Raw genomic sequence first — 19172 nt, 5'->3', positions numbered from 1 at the left:
TCCAGGGAGAACAATCCCAGTTTATTCAATCTCTCCTCATAGCTAATATCTCCATACCAGGCAACATCCTGGTAAACCTTTTCTGTACTCCCTCCAAAGCCACCATCTCCTTCTGGTGAGTGTGGTAACCAGAATTGGCCTAACCAACATTTTATATAACTGTAACATAATTTGCCAATTTTTATACTCAATACCCCGGCCGATGAAGGCAAGCACGCCATATGCTTTCTTCACCACTTTTTCCACCTGTACTGCCACTTCTAAGAATCTGTGGATCCGTACCCCCAGATCTTTCTGTGTGTCAACGCTCCTGATGGTTCTGCCATTTATTTTATAGCTCCCAGCTGAATTGGATCTACCAAAATGCATCACCTCGCATTTGTCTGGGTTAAATTCCATCTGCCATTTGTAAGCCCAATTTTCCAGCCTATCTACATCCTGCTGTATTCTCTGACAATCTTCATCACTATCCCCATATACAGACCCCCAAACCGCAGTGGTGATGTTGGGAAAGGCAATAAACATGAAATTAGAGATGCATGTGATAAGGGAATATCGGTGATCATCGGTGATTTTTAATCTGCGCATAGATTGGGCAAATCAAATTAGCAACAATGCCATAGAGGAGGAATTCCTGGATGATTTTTTTGACCAATATGTGGAGGAACCAACTAGAGAGCAGGCCATCTTAGACTGGGTACAGCGTAATGAGAAGGGAATCATTGCTAATCCAACTGTACGAGACTCTTTGGGGATGAACGACCATAACATGATAGAATGTTTTACCAAGATGGAGAGTGAAGTAGTTGATTCGGAGACTGGGGGGCGGGGGGGGGGGCAATTCTCCCATTGCAACCCGCAAATTTTCTGGTGGGTCCGGTCTGGAGAATGGCATGTCGGCCATTTTGCGGGATTCGCGCATGCGTTCCCAACGCATATACGTCTCCCAGAGCCAGGGAACAGTCGCAGTCAGGAACGCGCTGGAAATCGGCGGGAAGAGAGGTAAGTGATTTAAATCTGTTTTCAATGTATTTTAAATCTATTTTACATGTGATTATCAGGCCCGACTCGGAACTTGCCAGGCCCGATAGCATCTCCCCACCAGGAGTACTTCACTCCAGCGGGGTTTAGAGTAGCTCCCCACGTTCGGGGAACTAGCGGGAGACCCCGCCGGAGTGAAGGGGGACAATCAGGGCTGGAAAAATTGATGGCACTGAAGGCGGATAAATTCCCATAATCTACATCCCAGAGTATTTAAGGAAGTGACTCTAGAAATAGTGGATGCATTGGTGATTGTCTTCCAGGATTTTATAGACTCTGGAACAGTCCCTGCAGACTACAGGATAGCGAATGTCACTCCAATATTCAAAAAGGGAGCTAGAAAGAAAACAGGGAATTATAGACCAATAAGCTTAACATTGATAGTGGGGAAAATTCTCGAATCCATTATCAAGGACTTTATAGCAGAGCATTTAGAAAGCAGTGGCAGAATCAGACAGAGTCCGTATGGATTTATGAAGGGGAAATCATGCTTGACAAATCTGTTGGAATTCTTTGAAGATGTAACAAGTAGAGTTGACAAGGGGGAGCCAGTCAATGTGGTATATTTGGACTTTCAGAAAGTGACAAAGTTCCGCACAAGAGATTATCGTGCAAGATTAAAGCACGTGGGATTGGGGGAAGTGTATTGAGATGGATAGAAAACCAGTTGGCAGGGAGGAAACAAAGAGTATGAATTAATGGGTGCTTTTCAAATTAGCAGGCAGTAACTAGTGGGGTGCCACAGAGATCGCTGCTGGAACCCCAACTATTCACAATATATATTCATGATTTGGATGAGGGAACAAAATGTAACATCTCAAAGTTTGTAGATGACACCAAGTTGGGTGGGAGGGTGAACTGTGACGAGGATGCAGAGATCCTGCAGAATACAAAGAACAATACAGCACAGGAATGATCTGGACAGGTTGGGTGAGTGGGCAAATCAATGGCAGATGCAGTATAATTTGGATAAGTGTGAGGTTATTCACTTTGGAAGCAAAAACAAGAAGGCAGATTAATACCTGAATGGCTGTAAATTGGGAGAGGGGAGTGTGCAGCGGGACCTGGGTGTCCTTGTGCACCAGTCACTGAAGGTAAGCATGCAGGTGCAGCAGGCGGTAAAGAAGGCAAATTCCATGTTGGCCTTCATTGTGAGAGGTTTCGAGTACAGGAGCAGGGATGTGTTGTTGCAATTATACAGGGCCTTGGTGAGGCCACACCTAGAGTATTGTGTGCAGTTTTGGTCTCCTTTTCTGAGGAAGGATGTTCTTGCTTTTGAGAGAGTGCAGCAAATGTTTAGCAGGCTGATTCCGGGGATGGCGGGACTGATGTATGAGGAGAGATTGACTCGGTTAGGATTGTTTTCGCTGGAGGAATGAGGGGGGATCTCAATAGAGACTTATAAAATTCTAACAGGACTAGACAGGTTAGATGTTCCTGATGGTGGGGGAGTCCAGAATCAGGGGTCACAGTCTGAGGATTCGGGGTAGGCCATTTAGGACAGAGGTGAGGAAACACTTCTTCACCCAAAAAGTGGTGAGCCTGTGGAACTCATTACCACAGGACGTACTTGACACCAAAACATTGAATATATTCAAGAGGCGGCTGGATATAGCACTTGGGGTGAATGGGATCAAAGATTACGAGGAGAAAGCAGGATTAGGCTACTGAGTTGGACGATCAGCCATGATTGTAATGAATAGGGGAGCAGACTCGAAGGGCCAAATGACCTCCTCCTGCTCCTGTCTTCTATGTTTCTATCCGCAACTCCAGCAATTTTAATATCATCCACAAACTTGCTAGTCAGTGTCAGTACTGAGTGAGTGCTGCATTGTCGGAGGGTCAGTGCTAAGGGAGTGCTGCACTGTCAGAGGGTCAGTACTGAGGGAGTGCTGCACTGTCAGAGGGTCAGTACTGAGGGAGCGCTGCACTGTCAGAGGGTCAGTACTGAGGGAGTGCTGCACTGTCAGAGGGTCAGTACTGAGGGAGTGCTGCACTGTCAGAGGGTCAGTACTGAGGGAGTGCTGCACTGTCAGAGGGTCAGTACTGAGGGAGTGCTGCACTGTCAGAGGGTCAGTACTGAGGGGGTGCTGCACTGTCAGAGGGTCAGTACTGAGGGAGTGCTGCACTGTCAGAGGGTCAGTACTGAGGGAGTGCCGCACTGTCAGAGGGTCAGTACTGAGGGAGTGCTGCACTGTCAGAGGGTCAGTACTGAGGGGGTGCTGCACTGTCAGAGGGTCAGTACTGAGGGGGTGCTGCACTGTCAGAGGGTCAGTACTGAGGGAGTGCTGCACTGTCAGAGGGTCAGTACTGAGGGAGTGCTGCACTGTCAGAGGGTCAGTACTGAGGGAGTGCTGCACTGTCAGAGGGTCAGTACTGAGGGAGTGCTGCACTGTCAGAGGGTCAGTACTGAGGGAGCGCTGCACTGTCAGAGGGTCAGTACTGAGGGAGTGCTGCACTGTCACAGGGTCAGTACTGAACGAGTGCTGCACTGTCAGAGGGTCAGTACTGAGGGAGTGCTGCACTGTCACAGGGTCAGTACTGAGGGAGTGCTGCACTGTCAGAGGGTCAGTACTGAGGGAGTGCTGCACTGTCAGAGGGTCAGTACTGAGGGAGTGCTGCACTGTCACGGGGTCAGTACTGAGGGAGTGCTGCACTGTCACGGGGTCAGTACTGAGGGAGTGCTGCACTGTCAGAGGGTCAGTACTGAGAGAGCGCTGCACTGTCAGAGGGTCAGTACGGAGGGAGCACTGCACTGTCAGAGGGTCAGTACTGAGGGAGTGCTGCACTGTCAGAGGGTCAGTACTGAGGGAGTGCTGCACTGTCAGAGGGTCAGTACTGAGGGAGCGCTGCACTGTCAGAGGGTCAGGACTGAGGGAGTGCTGCACTGTCAGAGGGTCAGTACTGAGGGAGTGCTGCACTGTCAGAGGGTCAGTACTGAGGGAGTGCAGCACTGTCAGAGGGTCAGTGCTGAGGGAGCGCTGCACTGTCAGAGGGTCAGTACTGAGGGAGTGCTGCACTGTCAGAGGGTCAGTACTGAGGGAGCGCTGCACTGTCAGAGGGTCAGTGCTGAGGGAGTGCTGCACTGTCAGAGGGTCAGTACTGAGGGAGTGCTGCACTGTCAGAGGGTCAGTGCTGAGGGAGCGCTGCACTGTCAGAGGTCAGTGCTGAGGGAGTGCTGCACTGTCAGAGGGTCAGTACTGAGGGAGTGCTGCACTGTCAGAGGGTCAGTACTGAGGGAGTGCGGCACTGTCAGAGGGTCAGTACTGAGGGAGCGCTGCACTGTCAGAGGGTCAGTACTGAGGGAGCGCTGCACTGTCAGAGGGTCAGTACTGAGGGAGTGCTGCACTGTCAGAGGGTCAGTACTGAGGGAGTGCTGCACTGTCAGAGGGTCAGGAACATCTCCAGGTTGGAGCAGTTGCCACATTAACTATACTCACTCCCTGGTTTTATCTCTGAACAAACATCATTAAAGACAGATGATCTGATTGTTACATTGTGGATTTGGGATCTTGCTGTGCACATATCCTTTAGCAGTTGAGTTGTGTTATGACATTGCAAAGGCATTCAATTTGTCATCACCACTTGATGAGGTATTGGAAGGGCTCATATTTTAATCATAGAATTCCTACAGTGCAGAAGGAAGCCATTTGGCCCATTGTACCTGCACTGACAACAGTCTCACCCAGGCCCTTTCCCCGTAACCTCACATGTTTACCCTACTAATCCCCCTGACAAGAATGGACAATTTAGACAGGCCAATCCACATAACCCATGCATCTTTGGACTGTGGGAGGAAACCGGAGCACCTGGAGGAAACCCACGCAGACAAGAGAACTCCGCACAGACACCCAAGGTCGGAATTGAACCTGGGTCCCTGGCGTTGTGAGGCAGCAATACTAGCCACTGTGCCACCATGTAATCTCCTTTCTCTCCCTCACTTCCTTTCTGACTCTCTGTCTCTCTCTGTTTTTCCCTTTCTGTGTTTCTCCCTCGCTTTGCATCTCTCTCTCTCATCCACTCCTCTCTTTCTCTACACCTCTCATTATCTGTGTTTCTCTTGTTCTCTCACTTGCGCTCTCTCTCACTGTCTGTCTCTCTCACTGTCTGTCTCTCCCTCTCTCTGCCTGTCTCTCTCTGCCTCTCCCTCCCTCTGTGCGAATGTTCCTCCTTCTCTCCGTCTCTGTCTCTCCCTGTCTCTCCCTCCATCTCTCTAATGCTTTGTCTTTCCACCTCTCTCACTTTCTCTATCTCTCCTTCATTCTGTCTCACTCCCGTTCTTTCTCTGTCTTTGTTTCTGATTCTGGAGGATATTAAATCCTGATGTTCCCTCCCTTTAAGAATTTTTTGGACTCCTCTCCCTGGGCACCCCCCCACTTCTCATACCCCCAGCAAAGCTGCTTGAATCCACTGGCATTCCAACTCGCTCCACATCAGCAATGTGTGTGCAGCCAGAGGGAGAGGGGCAGAGAAAGAGAGAGGGGAAAGTGAAGAGTTGCATGAACAAACCTCATTCCCTCCCCTCGCCCCCTCCTGCCCCACCTGGGAGCTGACCCTCCCCCTTCACAGTAACAACTCCCACTGTTTGACTCAGGGGGAGGTGGGGAACCCCAGACGGTGGGGGGGCTACGCTGGAGAACAAAACGAGTTTGGAGTCCACTCTCCGGACTTGCGTCCCCTGCTCCAAGCCCTGAATGGAACGGTCCATCCCATCCCCTTTAATCCCAAAAAAATTACTTTTTTTCTTTCTGACTCAGTCTCCCAGACCAGAAAGTGCTTGAAATTCCTGCAGTTGCAGACAACACTTCCCGTTTCTCTCTCTCTCTCTCCTCCCCCCCCTCTCCTCTCCCCTCCTAACCTCCCATCCCTCTCACCCTCCATCCCCTCACTGCATTTCCCGTGAAGGATTTCCTGAGAGATGTTCCGTTATCTCCTCTGCCTTCTGTTCATCGGCAGAGGGACAACAGGTAGGGTTAACTTTTTAAAACTGTCTCTCTCTCTCTCTCTCGTTCTGCTCTGTTCTTCTTTCCCCCCACCCAGTCTTTCAGAGAGTCAGAGGAGACAGAGGTAGGTGTTGAGGGAGGCATGTGGAGAGGGATGGTGAGTGCAGGGGGACGGGGCTGGTGGTGGGGGGGAGAGGGTGTCGAGTGCGGGGGAGGAGGGATTTTGCAGACTGCTGGAATGTTACTGCAATGCCTCACTGGGAGACAAGAATTGAAGGAGTTGCTGCTCGCTGTAGGCATCCTGGATGGCGAGGGAGAGAATGTGTGCGGGAGGGAGACAGAGAGAGAGAGGGAGACAGAGAGAGTGAGGGAGACAGAGAGAGAGAGGGAGACAGAGAGAGAGAGGGAGAGAGAGAGGGAGACAGAGAGAGTGAGGGAGACAGAGAGTGAGGGAGACAGAGAGTGAGGGAGACAGAGAGTGAGGGAGACAGGGAGTGAGGGAGACAGAGAGAGTGAGGGAGACAGAGAGAGAGAGGGAGACAGAGAGAGAGAGGGAGAGAGAGAGGGAGACAGAGAGAGTGAGGGAGACAGAGAGTGAGGGAGACAGAGAGTGAGGGAGACAGAGAGTGAGGGAGACAGGGAGTGAGGGAGACAGAGAGAGTGAGGGAGACAGAGAGAGTGAGGGAGACAGAGAGAGTGAGGGAGACAGAGAGAGTGAGGGAGACAGAGAGAGTGAGGGAGACAGAGAATGAGGGAGACAGAGAGTGAGGGAGACAGAGAGTGAGGGAGACAGAGAGTGAGGGAGACAGAGAGAGGGGGAGACAGAGAGTGAGGGAGACAGAGAGTGAGGGAGACAGAGAGTGAGGGAGACAGAGAGTGAGGGAGACAGAGAGTGAGGGAGACAGAGAGAGTGAGGGAGACAGAGAGTGAGGGAGACAGAGAGAGAGGGAGACAGAGGGACAGAGAGACAGATAGAAGAGAGAAAGACAGAGAGAGATAGAGCAAGAGAGAGAAGAGATAGAGAGAGAGAAAAGGAGAGACAGCGAGAGAGAGAGAGAGAAAGGGAGAGATAGAGCGAGAGATAGAAAGGGAGAGACAGAACAAGAAAGAGATAGAGAAAAGGAGAGAGAGCGAGAGAGAAAGGGAGAGACAGAGCAAGAGAGAGATAGAAAATCAGAGTCAGAGAGGTTTACAGCATGGAAACAGGCCCTTCAGCTCAACTTGTCCATGCTGTCCTTTTTTCAACCACTAAGCTAGTCCCAATTGCCCGCATGTGGCCCATATCCCTCTATACCCATCTTACCAATGTAACTGTCTAAACACTTTTTAAAAGACAAAATTGTACCCCTGCTACTACTGCCTCTGGCAGCTCGTTCCAGACACTCATCACATCCTGTGTGACAAAATTGCCCCTCTGGACCCTTTTCTACCTTCCCTCTCTCCTATGCCCGATAGTTTTAGACTCTTTGGGAAAAGATGTTGGCTATCTAAGTGATCTATGCTCCTCATTATTTTATAGACCTCTATAAGATCACCACTCAGCCTCCTACGGTCCAGAGAAAAAAGTCCCAGTCTATCCAGCCTCTCCTTATAACACAAAGGGAGAGACAGATTGAGAGAAAAAGACAGAGACAAAGCGACAGAAAGGGAGACAGAGCGAGAGAGACAGGGAGAGACAGAGAGATGGACGGGGAGAGAGAGGGTGAGGGAGAGAGAGACAGACAGAGAGAGAGAGAGAGAGACGGGGAGGCGGGGGAAGAGAGATTGAAATGCAGGGGAACACAGAGCTGAGGAGGGAGCACACAAAGGAGAGGCTGAGATTGCTCTCTCCACAGAACTGGCTGCCTTTGATCACAATGTTTTTGGGAGTTGCAGAATTGCCTGTGGGAATTGTCTGCAGATTCAATCCACACTATCAGACAGCAGGAGGACAATATTCAGAGCAAGCAACAGATCTGGCAGTGTGTTTCTGACTGTGTGAAAGCGAGAGCATGTGTGAAAATGAATGTGAGCGCGCGTGACAGCAAGGGTGAGTGTGTGAGAGTGAGGGTAAGTGTGTGAGAGCGAGAGTGTGAGAGTGAGAGCGAGTGTGTGAGAGCGAGTGTGTGAGAGCGAGTGTGTGAGAGTGAGTGTGTGAGAGTGAGAGTGTGAGAGTGAGAGTGTGAGAGTGAGAGCGAGTGTGTGAGAGCGAGTGTGTGAGAGCGAGTGTGTGAGAGCGAGTGTGTGAGAGCGAGAGTGAGTGTTGAGAGTGAGGGCGAGTGTGTGAGAGTGAGGGCGAGTGTGTGAGAGTGAGGGCGAGTGTGAGAGTGAGGGCGAGTGTGTGAGAGTGAGGGCGAGTGTGTGAGAGTGAGGGCGAGTGTGTGAGAGTGAGGGTAAGTGTGTGAGAGCGAGAGTGTGAGAGTGAGAGCGAGTGTGTGAGAGTGAGAGTGAGTGTTGAGAGTGAGGGCGAGTGTGTGAGAGTGAGGGTAAGTGTGTGAGAGCGAGTGTGTGAGAGTGAGAGTGAGTGTTGAGAGTGAGGGCGAGTGTGTGAGAGTGAGGGTAAGTGTGTGAGAGCGAGAGTGTGAGAGTGAGTGTTGAGAGTGAGGGCGAGTGTGTGAGAGTGAGGGCGAGTGTGTGAGAGTGAGGGCGAGTGTGTGAGAGTGAGGGCGAGTGTGTGAGAGTGAGGGCGAGTGTGTGAGAGTGAGGGCGAGTGTGTGAGAGCGAGGGCGAGTGTGTGAGAGCGAGGGCGAGTGTGCGAGGGCGAGTGTGTGAGAGCGAGGGCGAGTGTGTGAGGGCGAGTGAGTGAGTGCGAGGGCGAGTGAGTGAGAGCGAGGGCGAGTGAGTGAGAGCGAGGGCGAGTGTGTGAGAGCGAGGGCGAGTGTGTGAGAGCGAGGGCCAGTGTGTGAGAGCGAGAGTGAGTGCGTGAGAGCGAGGGCGAGTGCGTGAGAGCGAGGGCGAGTGTGTGAGAGTGAGGGCGAGTGTGTGAGAGCGAGGGCGAGTGTGTGAGAGCGAGGGCGAGTGTGTGAGAGCGAGGGCCAGTGTGTGAGAGCGAGAGCGATTGTGTGAGAGCGAGAGTGAGTGTGTGAGAGCGAGTGTGTGAGAGCAAGAGCGAGTGTGTGAGAGAGAGGGCAAGTGTGTGAGAGCAAGGGCGAGTGTATGAGTGCGCGTGTGAGAGCGAGGGCGAGTGTGTGAGAGCGGGGGCGAGTGCGTGAGAGTGAGGGCGAGTGTGTGTGAGAGCGAGTGTGTGAGAGCGAGGGCGAGTGTGTGAGGGCGAGTGTGTGAGAGCGAGTGTGTGAGAGCGAGGGCGAGTGTGTGAGAGCGAGAGCGAGTGTGTGAGGGCGAGTGTGTGAGAGTGAGGGCGAGTGTGTGAGAGTGAGGGCGAGTGTGTGAGGGCGAGTGTGTGAGAGCGAGTGTGTGAGAGCGAGGGCGAGTGTGTGAGAGCGAGGGCGAGTGTGTGAGAGCGAGGGCGAGTGTGTGAGAGCGAGGGCGAGTGTGTGAGAGCGAGGGCGAGTGTGTGAGAGCGAGGGCGAGTGTGTGAGAGCGAGGACGAGTGTGAGAGCGAGGGAGAGTGTGTGAGAGCGAGAGCGTGTGTGTGAGAGCGAGGGAGAGTGTGTGAGAGCGAGGGCGAGTGTGTGAGAGCGAGGGCGAGTGTGTGAGAGAGAGGGCGAGTGTGTGAGAGTGGGGGCGGGTCTGTGAGAGCGAGAGCGAGTGTGTGAGAGCGAGAGCGAGTGTGTGAGAGCGAGGGCGAGTGTGTGAGAGAGAGGGCGAGTGTGTGAGAGTGGGGGCGGGTGTGTGAGAGCGAGAGCGAGTGTGTGAGAGCGAGGGCGAGTGTTTGAGAGCGAGGGCGATTGAGAGAGAGAGCAGGTGTCTGAGAGCGAGTCGAGTGTGTGAGAGCAAGAGCGAGTGTGAGAGCGAGGGAGAGTGTGTGAGAGCGAGACCGAGTGTGTGAGAGCGATGGAGAGTGTGTGAGAGCGAGGGCGAGTGTGTGAGAGAGAGTGTGAGTGTGTGAGAGCGAGGGCGACTGCGTGAGAGCGAGTGTGTGAGAGCGAGTGTGTGAGAGCGAGGGCGAGTGTGTGAAAGCGAGGGCGAGTGTGTGAGAGCGAGGGCGAGTGTGTGAGAGCGAGTGTGTGAGAGCGAGTGTGTGGGAGCGAGAGCGAGTGTGTGGGAGCGAGAGCGAGTGTGTGAGAGCGAGAGCGAGTGTGTGAGAGCGACTGTGAGAGCGAGAGCGAGTGTGTGAGAGTGAGTGTGTGAGAGCGAGAGCGAGTGTGTGAGAGCGAGTGTGTGAGAGCGAGCACAAGTGTGCGAGAGCGAGTGTGTGAGAGCGAGAGCAAGTGTGTGAGAGCGAGTGTGTGAGAGCGAGGGCGAGTGTGTGAGAGCAAGAGCGAGTGTGTGAGAGCGAGTGTGTGAGAGCGAGGGCGAGTGTGTGAGAGCGAGAGCAAGTGTGTGGAAGCGAGTGTGTGAGAGCGAGTGTGAGAGCGAGAGCGAGTGTGTGAGAGCGAGTGTGTGAGAGCCGGAGCGAGTGTGTGAGAGCGAGTGTGTGAGAGTGAGAACGAGTGTGTGAGAGCGAGAGCGAGTGTGTGAGAGCGAGGGCGAGTGTGAGAGAGCGAGTGTGAGAGAGCGAGTGTGTGAGAGCGAGTGTGTGAGAGCGAAGGCGAGTGTGTGAGAGCGAGGCCAACTGTGTGAGAGCGAGTGTGTGAGAGCGAGGGCGAGTGTGTGAGAGCGAGGGCGTGTGTGTGAGAGCGAGAGCGAGTGTGAGAGAGCGAGTATGTGAGAGCGAGAGCGGGTGTGAGAACGAGAGCGAGTGTGTGAGAGCGAGGGCGAGTGTGTTGGAGCGAGTGTGCGAGAGCGAGGGTGAGTGTGTGAGAGCGAGAGCGAGTGTGTGAGAGCGAGTGTGTGAGAGCGAGGGCGAGTGTGTGAGAGCGTGGGCGAGTGTGAGAGAGCGAGTGTGTGAGCGAGAGCTAGTGTGTGAGAGTGAGGGCGAGTGTGTGAGAGCGAGTGTGTGAGAATGAGGGTGAGTGTGTGAGAGCGAGGGCGAGTGTGTGAGAGCGAGAGCGAGTGTGAGAGCGAGGGCGATTGTGAGAGAGCGAGTGTGTGAGAGCGAGGGCGGGTGTCTGACAGCGAGTCGAGTGTGTGAGAGCAAGAGCGAGTGTGAGAGCGAGGGAGAGTGTGTGAGAGCGAGAGCGAGTGTGTGAGAGCGTGGGCGAGTGTGAGAGAGCGAGTGTGTGAGCGAGAGCTAGTGTGTGAGAGTGAGGGCGAGCGTGTGAGAGCGAGTGTGAGAGTGAGGGCGAGTGTGTGAGAGCGAGGGCGAGTGTGTGAGAGCGAGAGCGAGTGTGAGAGAGCGAGGGCGATTGTGAGAGAGCGAGTGTGTGAGAGCGAGGGCGGGTGTCTGAGAGCGAGTCGAGTGTGTGAGAGCAAGAGCGAGTGTGAGAGCGAGGGAGAGTGTGTGAGAGCGAGGGCGAGTGTGTGAGAGCGAGGGCGAGTGTGTGAGAGCGAGAGCGAGTGTGTGAGAGCGAGGGTGAGTGTGTGAGAGCGAGAGCGAGTGTGTGAGAGGGAGGGAGAGTGTGTGAGAGCGAGACCGAGTGTGTGAGAGCGAGGGCGAGTGTGTGAGAGCGTGGGCGAGTGTGAGAGAGCGAGTGTGTGAGCGAGAGCTAGTGTGTGAGAGTGAGGGCGAGTGTGTGTGAGCGAGAGCTAGTGTGTGAGAGTGAGGGCGAGTGTGTGAGAGCGAGGGCGAGTGTGTGAGAGCGAGGGCGATTGTGAGAGAGCGAGTGTGTGAGAGCGAGGGCGGGTGTCTGAGAGCGAGTCGAGTGTGTGAGAGCAAGAGCGAGTGTGAGAGCGAGGGAGAGTGTGTGAGAGCGAGAGCGAGTGTGTGAGAGCGAGGGCGAGTGTGTGAGAGCGCGTGTGAGAGCGAGGGCGAGTGTGTGAGAGCGAGGGCGAGTGTGTGAGAGAGAGGGCGAGTGTGTGAGAGAGAGGGTGAGTGTGTGAGAGCGAGTGTGTGAGAGCGAGGGCGACTACGTGAGAGCGAGTGTGTGAGAGCGAGTGTGTGAGAGCGAGTGTGTGAGAGCGAGTGTGTGAGAGCGAGGGCGAGTGTGTGAGAGTGAGGGCGAGTGTGTGAGAGCGAGGGCGACTGCGTGAGGGCGAGTGTGTGAGAGCGAGTGTGTGAGAGTGCGTGTGTGAGAGCGAGGGCGAGTGTGTTGGAGCGAGTGAGTGAGAGCGAGAGCGAGTGTGTGAGAGCGAGTGTGTGAGAGCGAGGGCGAGTGTGTGAGAGTGAGGGCGAGTGTGTGAGAGTGAGGGCGAGTGTGTGAGAGTGAGGGCGAGTGTGAGAGTGAGGGCGAGTGTGTGAGGGCGAGTGTGTGAGTGAGGGCGAGTGTGTGTGAGCGAGGGCGTGTGTGTGAGAGCGAGGGCGAGTGTGTGAGAGCGAGGACGAGTGTGAGAGCGAGGGAGTGTGAGAGCGAGGGCGAGTGTGTGAGAGCGAGAGCGAGTGTGTGAGAGCGAGTGTGTGAGAGCGAGGGCGAGTGTGTGAGAGCGAGTGTGTGAGAGCGAGGGTGAGTGTGTGAGAGCGAGTGTGAGTGTGTGAGAGCGAGGGCAAATGTGTGAGAGCGAGGGTGTGTGTGCGAACGAGGGCGAGTGTGTGCGAACGAGGGCGAGTGTGTGAGAGCGAGGGCGAATGTGTGAGAGCGAGGGCGAGTGTGTGAGAGCGAGTGTGTGAGAGTGAGGGCGAGTGTGAGAGTTAGGGCGAGTGTGTGAGAGCGAGTGTGTGAGAGCTAGGGCGAGTGTGTGAGAGCGAGTGTGTGAGAGTGAGGGCGAGTGTGTGAGAGCGAGTGTATGAGAGCGAGGGCGAGTGTGTGAGAGCGAGGGTGAGTTTGAGAGCGAGTGTGTGAGAGCGAGGGCGAGTGTGTGAGAGCGAGGGTGTGTGTGAGAGCGAGGGTGTGTGTGAGAGCGAGGGCGAGTGTGTGAGAGCGAGGGTGAGTTTGAGAGCGAGTGTGTGAGAGCGAGAGCAAGTGTGTGAGAGCGAGGGTGTGTGTGAGAGCGAGGGTGTGTGTGAGAGCGAGGGCGAGTGTGTGAGAGCGAGTGTGTGAGAGCGAGAGCGAGTGTGTGAGAGCGAGGGCGAGTGTGTGAGAGAGAGGGCGAGTGTGTGAGAGAGAGGGTGAGTGTGTGAGAGCGGGTGTGTGAGAGCGAGGGCGACTACGTGAGAGCGAGTGTGTGAGAGCGAGTGTGTGAGAGCGAGTGTGTGAGAGCGAGGGCGAGTGTGTGAGAGCGAGGGCGAGTGTGTGAGAGCAAGAGCGAGTGTGAGAGCGAGTGTGTGAGAGCGAGGGCGAGTGTGTGGGAGTGAGGGCGAGTGTGTGAGAGTGAGGGCGAGTGTGTGAGAGTGAGGGCGAGTGTGTGAGAGCGAGGGCGACTGCGTGAGGGCGAGTGTGTGAGAGCGAGTGTGTGAGAGTGCGTGTGTGAGAGCGAGGGCGAGTGTGTTGGAGCGAGTGAGTGAGAGCGAGAGCGAGTGTGTGAGAGCGAGTGTGTGAGAGCGAGGGCGAGTGTCTGAGAGTTAGGGCGAGTGTGTGAGAGTGAGGGCGAGTGTGTGAGAGTGAGGGCGAGTGTGAGAGTGAGGGCGAGTGTGTGAGGGCGAGTGTGTGAGTGAGGGCGAGTGTGTGTGAGCGAGGGCGAGTGTGTGAGAGCGAGGGCGAGTGTGTGAGAGCGAGGGCGAGTGTGTGAGAGCGAGGGCGAGTGTGTGAGAGCGAGGACGAGTGTGAGAGCGAGGGAGTGTGAGAGCGAGGGCGAGTGTGTGAGAGCGAGGGCGAGTGTGTGAGAGCGAGTGTGTGAGAGCGAGGGCGAGTGTGTGAGAGCGAGTGTGTGAGAGCGAGGGTGAGTGTGTGAGAGCGAGTGTGAGTGTGTGAGAGCGAGGGCAAATGTGTGAGAGCGAGGGTGTGTGTGCGAACGAGGGCGAGTGTGTGCGAACGAGGGCGAGTGTGTGAGAGCGAGGGCGAATGTGTGAGAGCGAGGGCGAGTGTGTGAGAGCGGGTGTGTGAGAGTGAGGGCGAGTGTGAGAGTTAGGGCGAGTGTGTGAGAGCGAGTGTGTGAGAGCGAGGGCGAGTGTGTGAGAGCGAGTGTGTGAGAGTGAGGGCGAGTGTGTGAGAGCGAGTGTATGAGAGCGAGGGCGAGTGTGTGAGAGCGAGGGTGAGTTTGAGAGCGAGTGTGTGAGAGCGAGGGCGAGTGTGTGAGAGCGAGGGTGTGTGTGAGAGCGAGGGCGAGTGTGTGAGAGCGAGGGTGAGTTTGAGAGCGAGTGTGTGAGAGCGAGAGCGAGTGTGTGAGAGCGAGGGTGTGTGTGAGAGCGAGGGTGTGTGTGAGAGCGAGGGCGAGTGTGTGAGAGCGAGGGTGAGTTTGAGAGCGAGTGTGTGAGAGCGAGGGTGAGTGTGTGAGAGCGAGTGCGAGTGTGTGAGAGCGAGGGTGAGTTTGAGAGCGAGTGTGTGAGAGCGAGGGCAAGTGTGTGAGAGCGAGTGTGTGAGAGCGAGGGCGAGTGTGTGAGAGCGAGGGCGAGTGTGTGAGAGCGAGGGCGAGTGTGTGAGAGCGAGGGCGAGTGTGTGAGAGCGAGGGCGAGTGTGTGAGAGCGAGGGCGAGTGCGTGAGAGAGAGGCGAGTGTGTGAGAGCGAGGGCGAGTGTGTGAGAGCGAGGGCGAGTGTGTGAGAGCGAGGGCGAGTGCGTGAGAGAGAGGGCGAGTGTGTGAGAGCGAGGGCGAGTGTGTGAGAGCGAGGGCGAGTGTGTGAGAGCGAGGGCGAGTGTGTGAGAGCGAGGGCGAGTGCGTGAGAGAGAGGGCGAGTGTGTGAGAGAGAGGGTGAGTGTGTGAGAGCGAGTGTGTGAGAGCGAGTGTGTGAGAGCGAGGGCGACTGCGTGAGAGCGAGTGTGTGAGAGCGAGTGTGTGAGAGCGAGAGCGAGTGTGCGAGAGCGAGGGCGAGTGTGTGAGAGAGAGGGCGAGAGTGTGAGAGTGCGGGCGGGTGTGTGAGAGAGAGAGCGAGTGTGTGAGAGCGAGAGCGAGTGTGTGAGAGCGAGTGTGTGAGAGCGAGGGCGAGTGCGTGAGAGCGAGAGTGAGTGTGTGAGAGAGAGGGCGAGTGTGTGAGAGCGAGTGTGTGAGAGCGAGGGTGAGTTTGAGAGCGAGTGTGTGAGAGCGTGTGTGAGAGCGAGGGTGAGTGTGTGAGAGCAGTGGCGAGTGCATGAGAGCGAGGGTGAGTGTATGAGAGCAAGGGCGAGTGTGTGAGAGCGAGGGTGAGTTTGAGAGCGAGGGTGAGTGTGTGAGAGCGAGGGTGAGTGTGTGAGAGCGAGGGTGAGTGTGTGAGAGCGAGGGTGAGTGTGTGAGAGCGAGGGTGAGTGTGTGAGAGCGAGTGTGTGAGAGCGAGTGCGAGTGTGTGAGAGCGAGTGCGAGTGTGTGAGAGCGAGGGCGAGTGTGTGAGAGCGAGGGCGAGTGTGTGCGAACGAGGGCGAGTGTGTGCGAACGAGGGCGAGTGTGTGAGAGAGAGGGCGAGTGTGTGAGAGCGAGGGCGAGTGTGTGCGAACGAGGGCGAGTGTGTGTGAGAGAGGGCGAGTGTGTGAGAGAGAGGGCGAGTGTGTGAGAGCGAGGGCGAGTGTGAGAGCGAGGGCGAGTGTGTGCGAACGAGGGCGAGTGTGTGCGAACGAGGGCGAGTGTGTTAGAGCGAGTGTCTGAGAGCGAGGGCGAGTGTGTGAAAGCGAGGGCGAGTGTGTGAGGGCGAGTGTGTGAGAGCGAGTGCGAGTGTGTGAGAGCGAGTGCGAGTGTGTGAGAGCGAGGGCGAGTGTGTGAGAGCGAGGGCGAGTGTGTGAGAGCGAGGGCGAGTGTGTGAGAGCGAGGGCGAGTGTGTGCGAACGAGGGCGAGTGTGCGAGGGCGAGTGTGTGAGAGAGAGGGCGAGTGTGTGCGAACGAGGGCGAGTGTGTGAGAGCGAGGGCGAGTGCGTGAGAGCAGGAGCGAGTGTGTGAGAGCGAGTGTGTGAGAGCCAGTGTGTGAGAGCGAGAGCCAGTGTGTGAGAGTGAGGGAGAGTGTGTGAGAGCGAGGGCGAGTGCGTGAGAGAGAGGGCGAGTGTGTGAGAGAGAGGGTGAGAGCGAGTGTGTGAGAGCGAGGGCGACTGCGTGAGAGCGAGTGTGTGAGAGCGAGTGTGTGAGAGCGAGAGCGAATGTGTGAGAGTGAGGGCGAGTGTGTGAGAGAGAGGGCGAGTGTGTGAGAGTGGGGGCGGGTGTGTGAGAGCGAGAGCGAGTGTGTGAGAGCGGTAGCGAGTGTGTGAGAGCGAGTGTGTGAGAGCGAGAGCGAGTGTGTGAGAGCGAGGGTGAGTGTGTGAGAGCGAGGGTGAGTGTGTGAGAGCGAGGGTGGGTGTGTGAGAGCGAGGGTGAGTGTGTGCGAACGAGGGCGAGTGTGTGCGAACGAGGGCGAGTGTGTGAGAGCGAGGGCGAGTGTGTGAGAGCGAGTGTGTGAGAGCGAGTGTGTGAGAGCGAGTGTGTGAGAGCGAGGGTGAGTGTGTGAGAGCGAGGGTGAGTGTGTGAGAGCGAGGGTGAGTGTGTGAGAGCGAGGGTGAGTGTGTGAGAGCGAGGGCGAATGTGTGCGAACGAGGGCGAGTGTGTGAGAGCGAGGGCGAGTGTGTGAGAGCGAGGGCGAGTGTGTGAGAGCGAGTGTGTGAGAGCGAGGGCGAGTGTGTGAGAGCGAGGGCGAGTGTGTGAGAGCGAGTGTGTGAGAGCGAGGGTGAGTGTGTGAGAGCGAGTGCGAGTGTGTGAGAGCGAGTGTGTGAGAGTGAGGGCGGGTGTGTGAGAGCGAGTGTATGAGAGCGAGGGCGAGTGTGTGAGAGCGTGGGCGAGTGTGTGAGAGCGAGGGTGAGTTTGAGAGCGAGTGTGTGAGAGCGAGGGCGAGTGTGTGAGAGCGAGTATGTGAGAGTGAGGGTGAGTGTGTGAGAGTGAGGGCGAGTGTGTGAGAGCGAGGGTGTGAGAGCGAGAGCGAGTGTGTGAGAGTGACGGCGAGTGTGTGAGAGAGAGGGCGAGTGTGTGAGAGTGGGGGCGGGTGTGTGAGAACGAGAGCGAGTGTGAGAGAGCGAGAGCGAGTGTGTGAGAGCGAGTGTGTGAGAGCGAGTGTGTGAGAGCGAGTGTGTGAGAGCGAGTGTGTGAGAGCGAGGGTGAGTGTGTGAGAGCGAGTGTGTGAGAGCGAGGGTGAGTGTGTGAGAGCGAGTGCGAGTGTGTGAGAGCGAGGGCAAATGTGTGAGAGCGAGTGTGTGAGAGCGAAGGTGAGTGTGTGAGAGCGAGTGCGAGTGTGTGAGAGCGAGGGCGAGTGTGCGAACGAGGGCGAGTGTGTGCGAACGAGGGCGAGTGTGTGGGAATGAGGGCGAGTGTGTGGGAATGAGGGCGAGTGTGTGAGAGCGAGGGCGAGTGTGTGAGAGCGAGGGCGAGTGTGTGAGAGCGAGGGCGAGTGTGTGAGAGAGGAGGAGTGTGTGAGAGAGAGGGTGAGTGTGTGGGAGCGAGTGTGTGAGAGCGAGTGTGTGAGAGCGAGGGTGAGTTTGAGAGCGAGTGTGTGAGAGTGAGAGCGAGTGTGTGAGAGCGAGGGCGAGTGCGTGAGAGCGAGTGCGTGAGAGCGAGTGTGTGAGAGCGAGGGTGAGTTTGAGAGCGAGTGTGTGAGAGCGAGAGCGAGTGTGTGAGAGCGAGGGCGAGTGCGTGAGAGCGAGTGTGAGTGTGTGGAGCGAGTGTGTGAGAGCGAGGGTGAGTTTGAGAGCGAGTGTGTGAGAGCGAGGGTGAGTGTGTGAGAGCAGTGGCGAGTGCGTGAGAGCGAGGGTGAGTGTATGAGAGCAAGGGCGAGTGTGTGAGAGCGAGGGTGAGTTTGAGAGCGAGTGTGTGAGAGCGAGGGCGAGTGTGTGAGAGCAAGGGCGAGTGTGTGAGACTGAGGGCGAATGTGTGAGAGCGAGGGCGAGTGTGTGCGAACGAGGGCGAGTGTGTGCGAACGAGGGCGAGTGTGTGCGAACGAGGGTGAGTGTGTGAGAGCGAGGGCGAGTGTGTGAGAGCGAGGGCGAGTGTGTGAGAGCGAGGGCGAGTGTGTGAGAGCGAGTGTGTGAGAGCGAGTGCGAGTGTGTGAGAGCGAGGGCGAGTGTGTGAGAGCGAGGGCGAGTGTGTGAGAGCGAGGGCGAGTGTGTGAGAGCGAGGGCGAGTGTGTGAGAGAGAGGGCGAGTGTGTGCGAACGAGGGCGAGTGTGTGAGAGCGAGTGCAAGTGCGTGAGAGCAGGAGCGAGTGTGTGAGAGCGAGTGTGTGAGAGCGAGAGCGAGTGTGTAAGAGCAAGTGTGTGAGAGCGAGGGAGAGTGTGTGAGAGCGAGGGCGAGTGCGTGAGAGAGAGGGCGAGTGTGTGAGAGAGAGGGTGAGAGCGAGTGTGTGAGAGCGAGTGTGTGAGAGCGAGGGCGACTGCGTGAGAGCGAGTGTGTGAGAGCGAGTGTGTGAGAGCGAGTGTGTGAGAGCGAGAGCGAATGTGTGAGAGTGAGGGCGAGTGTGTGAGAGAGAGGGCGAGTGCGTGAGAGTGGGGGCGGGTGTGTGAGAGCGAGTGTGTGAGAGCGAGAGCGAGTGTGTGAGAGCGAGTGTGTGAGAGCGAGGGCGAGTGTGTGAGAGCGAGTGTGCGAGGGTGAGTGTATGAGAGCGAGTGTGTGTGTGAGAGCGAGGGCAAATGTGTGAGAGCGAGGGCGTGTGTGCGAACGAGGGCGAGTGTGTGCGAACGAGGGCGAGTGTGTGAGAGCGAGGGCGAATGTGTGAGAGTGAGTGTGTGAGAGTGAGGGCGAGTGTGAGAGTTAGGGCGAGTGTGTGAGAGCGAGGGCGAGTGTGTGAGAGCGAGTGTGTGAGAGTGAGGGCGAGTGTGTGAGAGCGAGGGTGTGTGTGAGAGCGAGGGCGAGTGTGTGAGAGCGAGGGTGAGTTTGAGAGCGAGTGTGTGAGAGCGAGAGCGAGTGTGTGAGAGCGAGGGTGTGTGTGAGAGCGAGGGTGTGTGTGAGAGCGAGGGTGTGTGTGAGAGCGAGGGCGAGTGTGTGAGAGCGAGGGTGAGTTTGAGAGCGAGTGTGTGAGAGCGAGAGCGAGTGTGTGAGAGCGAGGGTGAGTGTGTGAGAGCGAGTGCGAGTGTGTGAGAGCGAGGGTGAGTTTGAGAGCGAGTGTGTGAGAGCGAGGGCAAGTGTGTGAGAGCGAGTGTGTGAGAGCGAGGGTGAGTGTGTGAG

The 19172-nt window shown here is 56.4% G+C and overlaps 1 protein-coding gene and 1 long non-coding RNA gene across 2 annotated transcripts in view; one reads left to right on the top strand and one right to left on the bottom strand.

Annotated features, from left to right (window-relative positions):
- LOC144486209 (uncharacterized) overlaps positions 1 to 19172 on the bottom strand; it is a 234274-nt gene that overhangs the window by 25555 nt on the left and 189547 nt on the right. The gene's annotated exons all lie outside the window — the stretch shown is intronic.
- The window catches only part of LOC144486207 (kin of IRRE-like protein 1), a 174192-nt gene continuing 160829 nt past the window's right edge, over positions 5810 to 19172 (top strand). The window contains exon 1 of the mRNA XM_078204290.1: positions 5810 to 6008. Within this exon, the coding sequence (XP_078060416.1) occupies positions 5960 to 6008 (49 nt within the window). The 5' untranslated portion in view covers positions 5810 to 5959. The remainder of the gene's footprint in view (positions 6009 to 19172) is intronic.

The sequence above is a fragment of the Mustelus asterias genome, unplaced genomic scaffold (assembly GCF_964213995.1).
Source record: "Mustelus asterias unplaced genomic scaffold, sMusAst1.hap1.1 HAP1_SCAFFOLD_298, whole genome shotgun sequence".
Classification (NCBI taxonomy): domain Eukaryota; kingdom Metazoa; phylum Chordata; class Chondrichthyes; order Carcharhiniformes; family Triakidae; genus Mustelus; species Mustelus asterias.
The sequence above is the reverse complement of the archived record's forward strand: the minus strand, read 5'-3'. Positions and strand labels throughout refer to the sequence as shown.